Genomic DNA, 13,256 nt, shown 5'->3' with positions numbered 1-13,256 from the left:
GACTGCATTCCGTCGCATCCCCAGTCCGGGGAGAACCCGCATCGCACCTGCTGGACCCAATGGCATGCCCCTCTGCGTCAGGAAAGGCGCAGGGGGCCAATTGATTGTTTGTAATTGACCCTTGTGATGAACCGGGGCGGTGTGAGGCCCGCTTTCGTAACCTTCGTAGACATCATCATGACATCATCAAAACCATCATGACGAGCCCGTGCCATCAATGGCGCTTCCGTTTGCGGTAACTCCAATGCCTAACAGCAATTGCCCGAGTGCCCATCTGAGAAAGATATAAGCCTGCCTCTGCCCCCAACTCAAGACCGTTCTGGCCATCAGTCACAATCACATCGATCTTCATAAGCTCATCGAACTCACAAATCTCGAACCAAAGATCAAACAATCCAATAAGACAACCATCGTCACCATGTCCGGCACTCAGAACACCAACCCCGGCAACTTTGCCAACCGGTATGCGGAGCCTTCTCACCTGTTCACCCTTCTCAACCCCATACGGACTTGAAGCTAACATCATCCTCGAATAGCCCCAAGGAGGAAGTCCGTGAGATCGCGTCCAAGGGCGGCCAGGCCAGCCACAGCGGCGGCTTCGCCAGCATGGACCCTGACAAGCAGGTTCGTACTAAGCAAACCTCAATCTGAACTTTCATCACTGGTCAAGCATTGTAAGACTGACACTTTGGGATTTAACAGCGTGAAATTGCTTCCAAGGGCGGCCAGGCGTCGTCCGGCAGCTTCGAGCCCGGCAGCGAGCGTGCCCGCGAGGCCGGCCGCAAGGGCGGCTCCCGCACTGGCGGCACCGGCGGCGATGACGCTGAGTAATGCAGGGGAGGAATAAAGGGGTCTCCCACAACACCGTGTATTATTATTGGGTTTTACCAGGGTTTTCGGGTAGCGCGCGATCGTTGAATTGAGAATTGAATGACATATCAAACATTCAAGTCGGCTTGATGTGTGAAAGAGGGCTGTTTGGCTTGCTGAGTATGCAGCCTGGGTCGTTGTGGGCGTTCGGGTGAATCGGGTCTTCCTTGACTGTCATTCCCTGTCCGTAGTATGCCACTTTGGACAATTGAGATCACACATTTAAAGTATTGAGACCTGCGCTCTTCCAACTGACCCAAACTCCCTCTTCAAGTCGAACCCACAACCTTGAGATCATGGAGGACCAAGGACCCATAAGAGTCTCAAGGTTGTGGGTTCGATTTGAAGATTGGGCTTGGCTCAGTCGGAAGAGCGCATGTCTCGTACTTTAAATACGCTATCTGGTTGTCCAAGACCAGGGATTTGCTGGTCATCACTGACCCAACCACTGGTCTGGTCCTTGCTGGTTTGTCAAGGGAAGAGCGGACGGGATAGAATCCAGATATTGATGCCATTCACAGCCGGAAGCCTAGATGATCCCTACTTTAACAACGAGAAGTAGGAAATGGGATTAAGGAAACAAAAGCCGGATTCAAAAGCGACATGGTATAATGGGAGTCGCTGGGCTTCCTCATCGCACACACACTCTTCACGTATGCAGGATATCTACATTAGATTTTTCAAGCGATCACGCGACTGCAGTCATGATGATCCTGATATCTACAGTGGACAACGGGAAAACCGAATTGGCGGTACTGGCTCCCTTCCATAAGAGTCAAGACACGTCTTAATACCTTACCAACTTGGTCGGTTGAGTTAACAGCAGATGATTGCCCCTGACAGCTGAATACCTGAGGTAGGATTGAACCATTGACCATTGGGCCTGGCATTGGACAATGGACAGCCCATCTCGCACACCTCCCAGAGCTACAACTCCCTGCCTTAGTCAGCGTCCTTAACGTCAATGGGCTACGACCGACTTTAGGTAATTCATACACACAAGGCCAAGCCCAGCATCAACCACAGCCTCGATTCCTGACAGCCACGGTGGTCAGCGACGTCATCGCTGCAGCAGAAATAAAGCAGGTATCTCTATCGCCCTGGCGGTGCGGGTGGACGCGATATCCGACCGGGACACTCTCCGGTCATCAATATTGACGGAGATCTTGCTCAAGGCGGGAGGAGGAAAGCCGTTGAAGCTAGGTGGGGCAAAAGAAAACGGCATAAAACGGATGAAGGGTTAGGGTTGTTGGGGTCAGTTAAAAATCCAAGACGGAAAAGAGGGGAGATTACAGGTTACCTTGCTCATGGTGGGATGATGAAAGCCGTAAGCTAAGTGGGGCAAAAAAAAAAAAGAAAAGAAAAAAAGAAAAAAGGAAAAACTGCATAAAGCTCGGGCGGGAAAGTCATCGTCGATGAACTGTCAAGGGGCGCCTTCCCTCTAGGGTCTGTCAAGCTGCAACTTGAAGGTGTCCTAGAAAGGACCTCGAAACAGAACTCGAACCGATGACCTCCCCGCCCTACGAAACCGTGCACAACGATTTCATAGTTAGCTGAGATATCCACTCGGCCATAGGACCACGCCCTGTGGTGAGTCAAACTTGCTTTACCTTGCGCGGGACCTTGTCCCTCGCTGGCTCAATCCATATGCTCCAACAGAATAAGCGCAAAAGTCAAAACGACAACTCAGGTAAATTGTTCTTCTCGAGCCGTGGAAATACTAGTAATCATCCAGTGACCAGTACTACAACTCATGATACAAGGTATCTAGCCATAAGATGTCCTCCAACTGCTGCCAGTCCCATTCGGGAGCGACCTACTAGCACTTCTCCGCCTCGCACCATCACCAGTCCAACCGGGACAACAACGCTCCGAAGGTCCATGCTCCGGCCGTAACCTGAACAGCCCACGAGCGTTATTACTAAGACTACCACTGTCACCATCACTATCGCTATCATCGACAACGACGCTGCCAGCCGCTTTGGCCGCCCAAGCCACTCTGTCCTCCTCAACCACAAGTGGTACTTGTGTTGTCACCCGTGATGGCATGGCCCTCCTCTCACCGTTCAAAGCTACTACCGCCGCCGCCGGGTCGGATGCATGCGCTAGTCTCGGCTCAAGCAGCTGTGTTGGTTCTTCAACCCACCCATTCGCTTCCCCCATCTGCCTCAACTCCACCATCCTATCGTAATTCTCCACCGTGGCTTCTGGCGTGGGGTACCCTACGGCTCTTGGTTTGCGAGCAACTTCGGGTTTATGTACTACTTGTACAGCCTGTGGTGCCCGTATGGGCTGGGTGCTTGGCGGCGGTAAGGTATCAGTCAACACAGCGTCACCACATATCTGAGTTGGCGGGGGCGTAGGTAGAAAAGCGAGCTTGACGGTGCGCTGCGGTCTGGCTGGTTTGGTTGTGGTCTTGGATTTCGACCCCCGCACGGGCCGGCTCTTATCGACACCTCGTACCCGCGTCATTGGCGGGCCGGCAACACGCTTACATGGCCACAGGCTGAGGTTATTGATTCGCGGACACAGGCGCTGCAAGATCTGCGTTGCCGACTCCAAGCTCGAATCCTCCAGCGGCATCTGGTGATGGTGGTGGTTGTGGATGGCGATGATGTGGTTGAAAAAGTTGCGGTACAATTCCAGGTGGTCGGCTGTCTCGAATGCGCTGGCCGAGGATAGCCAGCCTACTTTACTTTGCACGGGCTGGGCTGCCTGGATCTGGGCCAGCCTGAGGAATTCACACCTCCGCAGGGAAAAGAGCAGGAGGCGGCGGATGACATGGTCGGCCTTGGGATTGGTACCGTATAGAGAGCGTGATACAATGGCTCTGAAGAGAATGCTGAGTTGACGTAGACTGGCTATGGTGCTGGCCTCGGTGGTTTGCGCTGCAATGTGGATCTCATCACCGAAGGCGATCATGGTCTCTATGGCATCTCGCCGTTTGTTGCGTTTGAGTTGGTTGATGGCTTGCTGGATCCACCCGACACGCATATTGGGCTGTGCTGAGGATGGTGGTGATGGAGGCAGACACGCCATATGTTGGGGATTGGTGATGTTGGAGATCCACCGAGGACGAAGGTGGTGATATTGAGGCAAAACGAAACGGATCTTGGCTGGAAATGATGGGACGGGGGCTTGGAGGTAAGAAGGGTGATGGACATGGGGTACAGCTGGGCATCAGTGGGAGTCAGTGATAGATATAAGATGAAAGGGCAGAGGAGGTGGAAAAAAGGTGGGAGGAACGGATTTATACCTGCAGACATGGATGCAAGTCAGCCAATCAAGTGCCGCCGTAGTATGCGACCTCTTTGGTCGGCTCTGGCAGCCAAAGCAGCAACATATGTGTGTGCAGTGGGTTTGTGGGTGGAAGTGGCCGAATGGGGGTGGTTCTGATATGTGTGCGGTGGACGGACCCCCCTGTCGCATACAGCGGCGAGTTGCCCGATTTGGTCCCGTGCGCCCAGCCAGACACCACATCTCTTCTCTTCCTCCTTTCCGACCCAACACCCAATTTCCGCCGACGTCGCAAAACAATTGGAATGGCTCCTGGAGTCGGCCGCACCTCAGAACTGTCGTGGCAGGGCCTATAGACGCTGTGACGGTGATGGAGATAGCCCCCGGGCACCGATGTGGCTGCCGATCGAATTCCCTCGCGTTGATGCACATCGCCGATGTTATGGATATCGCTGGGCAATGATCATTCCTCCTAGGTAAGTGGCCTTGATTAATAGTTGGTACGCAAAGGCTTTGCTGGGCTGCGCTGGCTTCTTTCACGGACGATATCCTGCCCTGCCCTGTCGAAAAGAGGTGGGATGGAGGTCGCCAAAGGTACGTACCTCCAACAGGTGTGTTTCGATATAGATCCCGCCAAACCTCGCTGAATCATTTCGTGGAGTTAAGACGGGAATATAGAGGAATGTATGAGCATAGAGTTAACCATAATACGGCTTGGACAGTGAACGTCGTGTCGTCGTCCGTCTCATGTTTGGAGAGAGCTCGTATTAGCAGCCCCTGGCGAGGCATCTCAGCTTGAAAGTAAACGATCGCATCGCTCGGGCATTGCCGAGTGTTTGGTGCCACTCATAGGCACGATCTTAATTCCCATCTGTCAGTGTTGTTTGCTTTGATGTCTGGGGTTGATGGCGTCGAAAAGGATGGCATGTCGTTGGGGGGATTATGTAATCTGCTCACTTACACGAATTTCCCGGCCCTAACCCCGGCCCCTATCGTACGAACACGTGACATTTCGAGCAATCGAGCCCAGGAGAATCCGCCAAGAGCGGCTGACACCCGCGTTTAATGGCAACGAAATCCCTCTCGGATAGGTGGCCCTGGAGCAGCTGAACGAATTCCTTCTTGCATCCGGTCAACTAGAGTATTGTAATATTAGCATCGATGCTTTCGCCACCTCCCAAGCCGTGGCAGGCAATACATACCTCGTTCCGCGCGGGCCAGGAGCTTTCCCAAGCACATGCGAAACAGGCAGCAAGCAATTCTTAGTTGACGACGTGCCATAGCGAGTTCTCGACGCGCCCAGAGATCGATGCATCCCGCTGGCGACTGACGATTCGACCCGGCCAGGCCGCCCTGTGCATTCTGTCCGCATATGGGCAGATGTAACCGATCCGCAGCATCGTGGGCAAATTACCACAGTAGGCACGCTTGTTCAATCCGCCAAGAGAATGAAGTTGGGGTCCAGAGCAAATGCGAAATGACAGAGACTTCCATGGCATTAGCGGATGTGCTCACGTGCCCGCTTCGACGTCGCACAAATGAATAAGCGGTGGGAATGCGACATATGCGGGTTAGGGTTGCTATACCAGCCACTGAACCCACTTACAGACAAGATACTGAAGAAGACTGATTCATCCTCCGGAAATTCAAAATCTCCAGCCTGGGCTGCTCAAGCCCTCACTGAAACGTTCGGCGGCGACCTATTTTGGCACAGGTCAATGTGGCTGATCAATCCCTCCGGTGTCCTCACGCCGCCTGGAGAATCTGTTGAAAGTCTTTGGGGAAATTCCACAAATATCTGAGGGAATTAGCCTGGCCTCTTTGAAAGTGCGACGGAGGTAGCGGCGTAGAACAAGATGCTTTTTGACGGTTCTGATGAAGGGGTCTTCCAAGGAGCCTCTCCCTTCTCCCTTCGTCCCGCTGTGCTGATCTGGGCAGGGGATTACACGGATGCGCCATTACCGTTTTATTTCCTGTCCCACCCGCGGCGGGCCGAATAAGGTAATATTTTAATCCTTTTGCCCTCCATCAAGGTACAGTACTTCTTTCATCCCCAACTGCCTAAGGAGGCAAAGTTGCCGTTGACGGGACTCCATGGGAGCTAAGGCAGTGGTGACCTAATCCGATTCCGCCCACCGAGCGGGACAAGCAGATGGAAACATTGGATGAAATTGGAAATGTGGGGAGCTTGATTGGTTCTCAACCTTCCCATCGTTCGCTCCTGCCATCATTGATCCAGCTGTCCGCATGCGGTACCCCTGACCCCGACCCGGCCGCAGTCTGCAGTCGGCTGCAGTCCGCTGAGTCTTGATGCTACCTGCCAAACTCAAGGTACTACAAAACGAGGTCTTGGCCCTCGACGTCTTCTAGCTTCGCTGGAAGCTCGCGTCTTTGAAGCTCTCGTTGCTGCGATCCGGACGCCATTTATCACAATAAGGCTGTGATCTCATCTTCTGCAAACATGAAGAACAGCTTCATCCTTACTGCGGCTCTCGCCGTGGCCGGAGTCTCTGCTGCAGACCCCGAGCCGACTTATACGACTTCGCGACCCCCATTCAGCACCATCAAGCCTTCTCTTTCATCCATTGAGGCCGCTCAGGCGACGGTCAAGCCCCTTTCGCCCACATCAAACGTAAAAGGTGTCGCCTTTGACAGAATCATCCAGATTTGGCTCGAGAACACAAACTTTGATGTCAGTGGCCCGAGTCCCTCTATCCTTGGATATGCACGATGACAAGGGGTATGCTGACCCTCTTCTTTGCCGCTATAGATCTCTACGGCCGATCCTTCGATGCAATGGATTGCCAGCCAAGGCATTCTCCTGACAAATTATTTTGCAGGTATGGCAGGCAGCTGTTATGGTCTTCCTCCAGAACCCAATGGAGAACGAATTCTAACTGGGAATCACGACAGTCACTCATCCCTCCCAGCCCAACTATGCTGCCGCCGTCGCTGGTGACTATCTCGGCATGGATAACGACGACTTCATCAGGTTTCCTACCAATATCTCCACCGTGGTCGACCTGTTGGATACCAAGGGCATCTCCTGGAGCGAGTACCAGGAGCACATGCCATATCCCGGCTTCCAAGGGTTCAACTTCAGCAACCAGCAGAACTTTGCCAACGACTACGTGCGCAAGCACAACCCTCTGATCCTCTTTGACAGCGTTGCCCTGAACGACACGCGGGCGCGCCAGATCAAGAGTTTTACAAGCTTCTACGACGACCTCAAGGCCCAGACTCTGCCCCAGTGGAGCTTCATCACCCCGAACATGACCAACGACGCCCACGACACCAACATCACCTTTGCCGGCGCATGGGCCAAATCGTTCCTGGAACCGCTGCTCAAGGACGACTACTTCATGAACAACACGCTTGTCATCGTATCCTTTGATGAGAACGAGGACTACCCGACCGCCAACCGCGTGTTCACCGTGCTGCTCGGCGGCGCTGTCGACCCCGCGCTACACGGCACGACGGACTCGATGTATTACAACCACTACTCGACCATCTCGACCGTCTCGCAGAACTGGGACCTCCCCTCCCTGGGCCGCTGGGACTGCGAGGCCAACGTGCTGGCGCTCGTCGCCAACAAGACGGGGTTCAGAAACACAAACATCTCGCTCGACGGCTTGTACTTTAATGCCTCGTACCCGGGCGTCCTCAGCGACAAGAAGTTCACCCCCGGCTGGTGGCCCGCCCCGAACACGCTCGCCAAGTGCACCACGGGCCGAGGTGTGCTTCCTGCTATTGCTGATGCCTGGGGCAAGTCGGAGGGCTCGTACAACTACACTAATGTCTACCCGTACGACGAGGTCTCGGGTGCTGCGGTTGGTGGCACACCAGTTGTTGGCAGCGGGGAGGCGAACGGCTCGGGATCGGGATCGGGATCAGGCGGGAGCTCGACGACTAGCTCGGCGCCCAGCGCCACCTCTATGGCTGCTGCGGTGCCGGTGCGGCCTGAGATGATGGGGGCGTTGGGTCTTGCTGGGTTGGTCGCTGCTTTGTTGTGAGTTGTGAGAGTAAGTGCAGAGGGGCAGGTGAGAAGGGAAAGAGGAAGTATTGTAAACAAAGGACGGATGCACAGTACATACAGCGCCGTTTAGGATAGAGCAAATGTACTAGTCGTTTGGGTAGTAGTGCCTCCTTTACAGTTGGCATTCCTTGATGCAGCAATCAAGCAGCCCTGACAGTTCATTTTTGTGATGGGTGAATCCCCATTGTACCACTCACCTAAACTTGCCCTCAAAGGACGAGTAATTTGAGCTCATTCATCCCTCGCGCAGCTCAGTGGCAGACGGGTAGCTGGCTCCGCTACCGGACGAGATTCAAGGCTACGGAGAGCACGTGGTTACATGGTTCCGGGAGAACAGTGTCCCAACATTTTAAGGCTTGCTGTTGTGCTATGATATCCGAGAATCTGGTCCGATCGCCAATTCTCCATCGAAGCTCGGAGGTAGCGGATGTAAGGTACAGAATCTTTGTGGGGAAAACGAAGCCCTTGGTTCAGGAATCGGTTTTGGAACATTATCCCATTCCAAAGATATCCAATGACAGAATTGGATCAAGACATGTGGCGGCGGATACACGGCGTTCAACATCAGGGGGGTTCAGTCGACTGGGGGCCAAGCACGCTAATGGGCGGAGCCAAGAAAGCTTAGGTGGGCCAAGGAAGCTTAGCGAGCTTGTGCCCACGCCACCGACTTTTCTCCGCTGTCTTGATCCAATCGTGGGGCTGGACTCGATAAGCTGGACTACCCTTTCAGGTTTAGCTCAGCAGGAAATTGAAGTTCCTCCACTTGATGCGAAGTACAGTACCTCCGTGACCCAATTCAACCCTCCAGTTCCTAAGTTCAGCGGCAGTCGCATTCGATGTGGCCCGGTGCAGCCTTCTGCTTTACCAATCCTTCATACGGTTCCATTCTATCTGTGCCCGTTTCCTCCTCATGTTTCCACTCGGGGCCCCCGAATGCATTCCCGAGCCTAGAAGTCTAGACAGCAGTCCATCCCATCTATACTCATCCTCTCTTCATGAACCTCTTATGGAGCAACATCTTGCATCCCTTTGAAAGGACTTACGTCTACCGCCCAATAACGATGGTGGCAGAAGGGGAAAGCAACTCAAAGCAATTTACCGAGTCGTCAAAAGTCAACGAGCTCACTTCCACAGGCAATGGTCTAGCATCAACGCCGAAGCGACCTGGCAACTCACGGACTCGGTGGATAATTGGCGCAATTGTCGTCGCTGTTATTATCGCGTTAGCACTTGGTCTTGGACTGGGGTTAGGTCTGAAGAACAACTCAACTTCCTCTGCTACGGAATCTGCGCAGCCAGTCGTAACCCCTTTACCTGGCACCGCCGGCAGTGCGTCTACAAAGAGCTACTTTGAAGAGTGGAGGCTGGACCCCAAAACCTACATACTTGACCCAAGCTGGGACATCAACGAGGCTCCAAGGACCAGGCACTATGACCTGGTTATTACAGAAGGGCAGGGTTGGCCAGATGGTGAGGACTCCGTCTTGAATATCAGGTGCAGGGTCTGACGCTTTTGGGTGCTAGGAGTTGTGCGGGATATGCTGTTCATCAACGGGAAGTTCCCAGGCCCTCTCATCGAGGCCAACCGAGGTGATCGACTCATCGTCAACGTCACCAACCTGCTCCGCGAGAACTCTACGACCATGCACTGGCACGGCCAATATCAGAACGGCACAAACTGGTTTGACGGAACAACTGGTGAGCTAGAGGTTTAGAAGAGATCTTCAGCCAGTTATCTGCTTAAAACAAGTCACTGATACTATTGTACTTGTAGGTGTTACTCAGTGCGGCATTCCCGCAGGCCAGTCATTCATCTATAACTTCACAGTGGACAACCAATTCGGCACTTACTGGTACCACTCTCACTACAGCACCCAGTATCTTGACGGCATCGTTGGTCCGTTGATCATACACGCCCCTGAGGAAGCCGCCGTGCGCCAGCTCTACGATCAAGACCGCATAGTCTTGGTCCAAGACTGGTATCACGACTTCAGCACGGTCAACCTTGGGAGGTATCTCGTGCCTGATAACGAAAACAGCGAGCCGGTTCCGGATAATGGGCTCATTAACGGCTGGAACTAGTCAGTACCCCTGCTTTCAAATCCAAGAACCCCGAGATTCGGGTCATTGTTTACAGTTGAGTTCCGCAGCTTTAACTGTTCTTTATATGATCCAGACTCAGGCTACACATGCTACGACAACAGCACCTACACCGTCTTCACGCTAGATCCGGTCAGCTCTGTTACTTTATATCTCGCAAAAACCGCTTCTACCCGATCTCACTAACCCTTCCCTAACACCCACAGAACACGCGCACCCGCTTCCGCTTCATCAACACAGGCGCCTTCGCCGAATTCGAGCTTAGCTTCGACAACCACACCCTATCCGTCATCGAAGCCGACGGGACCCTGGTCAACCCGCACCCCGTGCACCGGCTGCCGATCCACGTAGGCCAGCGCTACAGCGCCATCCTCACCACCAATCAGAGCACCGCCACCAACTACTGGCTGCGCGCCGCCATGGTCACCTTTTGCTTCACGATCGACAACGCCGTGCTCGACCCCACCACGCGCGCAGTCGTTAGCTACAGCGGCGGCAACAACACCGTTTTCCCACTGGCAGAAGGGGATAATGCGAGTGTTGACTGGGCTGATGCGTATGGTGTTAAGTGCCATGATCTGGACCCGAGTGAACTGGTGCCGAGTGAGAGGATGGTTCCGCCCGCGGCGACGAGGTTTTGGAGGGTGGATTTTAGCTTTGGGATTGGGGCGTATCAGATGGATTATGCAAAGGTTAATGGCACGACCTGGAAGCCGTTGGAGGGTACTACGACGTTGATCGAGGCTGTGGACGGGTTGGCTATGGCCGCGGGTTCTGGTGGCAGTGGGAGTGGGAGTGGGTTTGCGACCTCTGGGGTGGTTTCCGGGTTCGGGGAGAATCAGTTCGTCGTGGGCGTCAGCAACGCATCCGTGGAGGTGGTGGATGTGCTGATATACAGCTTGGACGAGGGGGCGCACCCTTTCCATTTGCATGGTCATGACTTTGTGAGTCCTCCCTAACTCCCCCGCATACATCGGAGGAGCACGAACATGACCTGGTTGACAATATATCTTGACTCCCAAACAAAACAGTGGATACTCCTGACCGGATCGGGCCCGTTCGACTGGGCCAACTATTACCAGAACATCATGCCCTCGAACCCGGACGTGGTCGGGAACGCGCTGCGCAGAGACACGCTCACCATCGCGCCCTACGCCTGGGCCCTGATCCGCTTTGTGGCTGACAACCCTGGGCTTTGGGTTCTGCATTGCCATATTGCGTGGCATATGGAGGCGGGGTTGCTGATGCAGTTTGTGAGCAGGGCGGATGTGCTTGGAAAGATGCAGATTCCGGAGGATGTCAGGGGGTTGTGTCGGCCGCCTCCGTCATGAGCAGACGGTGAGGGAGCTGGGGTTTGCTTCAGGCTCTCTGCGGTGTTGTCCAGATAGTATTGTACATACAAGCGGAGGTGGAACTGAGACTAGACAAGGAATCCCTTATAAGTCATGCTCATGGTATATCCCTCCCGCAAAGTTCTAGCTGGTTGACGGTCCGAGGTCCTTTGGGGGATAACAAATACAACAGGACTTGGGACTCCCAAAGAGAGGTCTGGTGACATAATTTTGCATATGATACCTGATGAGTGGATCATAAACGATCTGTAAATTCTGTTCCTTCAATCCTCACAAATTCAGAAGGGAGTGGGTAGTATCGATGGCGATGATTGAGCACTTGGAATATTAGGGGGTGGCCCTCTGTTCTGGTATGTTACTAAGGCAAGGCACCTAATCTTTGACGATGAGATCTGACGCTAAATGCAGTCACTCACTGTCACTGGTACAAACTCATAGAATCATAGGTACCGTATTTCTTGCCGCCCAAATTGACATGATGATGGCTCGCAGATCGGCAAGTTTTTACGGCAGCTGGCCGGTTAATTGTTTGCTGACGCTGATTCGAGCGCATCCGGAACTCGGCTCATGTAGTGAGCATCACCCGATCTGCAAAGTCAGCCATCATGTAGCATTCCCGACGGCCCGGTACGCGAGGCCCCAGAACTATAACAACTTCAAGGTCTCGATTTAAACACGCCAACCGCCAGAGCTTCCAGGTTGGCGACGGTGATATTTAGCTACGGGTGGCCAGTACTGTAGAGATCACGCCGGGTGACTATGACACAAGCCAGATCAACAATTTTGATGTTGTCATTATATAACCTAAGGTAGCTAGGCACCCATCATGTCACTGTTAAACGGGGGCGGGCTAGGTAAGGTAGGGATATATGGTTATAGTACCATGAATTTGGGTCAGGACTTGACGTTTTGGCAGGACGCTCTTAGGGAGATTTAGGTCATTGAATGCCGCGGGCACGAGTGACCACTCGTATGTACAACTGTAACAGCAGTTTCCGCCAGTGAGACTTCGACACATGTCGGTTGCTGCTCTTAGCTCCGGCCGCTCCCGTCACGAAAGACTTGACGATGCAAGCGAGGCTTGGTTCAATGAGGCCCCGTATCTTCACCGCGCCTTCCATATAGGTATGTACCTTAGGCATATACTACTAGTATTCCACTCACATCTACCACTCTTTCCACCTTCCACGACACAAAGTGTTCAGTGTTCTCACCATACCTGTAGCCAGCACTCCCAAAAACGATTTCATGAAGGCGACTGGCATGCACGACGCATGAGGAGATTGAGCAAAGACGATTCGGGCCGCATCTTTGCGGACCTGCAAGTGTACAATACCTATCTGTGCATGCGGAAGATTATCTGAAGCTGCAGACTTTCTGACCTGACAGCAATGGCTTAACGTGGAACCATGTTGAGTGAAGATCTCAGCTATGATCGGACTCATCGGAGAGTTCCCACTAGTTTCCCTGGTTCGCTAATCTTGCTCCAGGAGGCGTACGGATCATCTGCTAACCTGGTAGCTGGAGAGGGGATGCCGGGTCTGGGCCCTGGCTAAATGCATGTGGACGTCGGATATTTGCCGTACCCCATTTCCGGCCCCGGCCCGGCTCCCGACCTCTCCGTCATACCTACTTGTAGCGTCGCAACAGCCCTGCGGCTT

The 13,256-nt window shown here is 53.6% G+C and overlaps 4 protein-coding genes across 4 annotated transcripts; 3 read left to right on the top strand and 1 right to left on the bottom strand.

Annotated features, from left to right (window-relative positions):
* Nucleotides 1–418: 418 nt before the first annotated feature.
* Nucleotides 419–792, top strand: N656DRAFT_680086 (uncharacterized protein; the record flags this gene model as incomplete). The annotated part of the gene is made up of 3 exons (XM_064810540.1): nucleotides 419–462; nucleotides 537–624; nucleotides 703–792. Coding segments are annotated over 3 exons (222 nt in total), but the record flags the coding sequence as incomplete, so codon positions are not given.
* Nucleotides 793–2,569: 1,777 nt separating this feature from the next.
* On the bottom strand, nucleotides 2,570–4,046 carry N656DRAFT_781919 (uncharacterized protein). Its single transcript, XM_064815665.1, has one exon. It carries the CDS (start codon nucleotides 3,907–3,909, stop codon nucleotides 2,638–2,640), a length of 1,272 nt encoding a protein of 423 aa, XP_064667860.1. The 5' UTR covers nucleotides 3,910–4,046; the 3' UTR covers nucleotides 2,570–2,637.
* A 2,131-nt stretch (nucleotides 4,047–6,177) lies between these two features.
* Nucleotides 6,178–8,120, top strand: N656DRAFT_757766 (phosphoesterase-domain-containing protein; the record flags this gene model as incomplete). The annotated part of the gene is made up of 3 exons (XM_064813156.1): nucleotides 6,178–6,799; nucleotides 6,878–6,947; nucleotides 7,021–8,120. The coding sequence occupies exons 1-3, from the start codon at nucleotides 6,569–6,571 to the stop codon at nucleotides 8,118–8,120; spliced, it is 1,401 nt and encodes a 466-aa protein (XP_064667859.1). The 5' UTR covers nucleotides 6,178–6,568.
* A 1,084-nt stretch (nucleotides 8,121–9,204) lies between these two features.
* On the top strand, nucleotides 9,205–11,574 carry N656DRAFT_714297 (multicopper oxidase; the record flags this gene model as incomplete). Its single annotated transcript, XM_064811957.1, has 6 exons — nucleotides 9,205–9,613; nucleotides 9,668–9,841; nucleotides 9,918–10,224; nucleotides 10,294–10,375; nucleotides 10,450–11,187; nucleotides 11,275–11,574. 6 exons carry the CDS (start codon nucleotides 9,205–9,207, stop codon nucleotides 11,572–11,574), a joined length of 2,010 nt encoding a protein of 669 aa, XP_064667858.1.
* Nucleotides 11,575–13,256: the final 1,682 nt, after the last annotated feature.

Source organism: Canariomyces notabilis (assembly GCF_033297395.1).
Source record: "Canariomyces notabilis strain CBS 508.74 unplaced genomic scaffold N656scaffold_20, whole genome shotgun sequence".
In the NCBI taxonomy this organism is placed as follows: Eukaryota; Fungi; Ascomycota; class Sordariomycetes; order Sordariales; family Chaetomiaceae; genus Canariomyces; species Canariomyces notabilis.
Note: the sequence above shows the minus strand (reverse complement) of the source record. Positions and strands in the feature narration are given on the sequence as shown.

Bases quoted from the DNA above. Each gene is read 5' to 3' on its own strand.
- N656DRAFT_781919 (XM_064815665.1), bottom strand. From the start codon at position 3,909: ATGGCGTGTCTGCCTCCATCACCACCATCCTCAGCACAGCCCAATATG.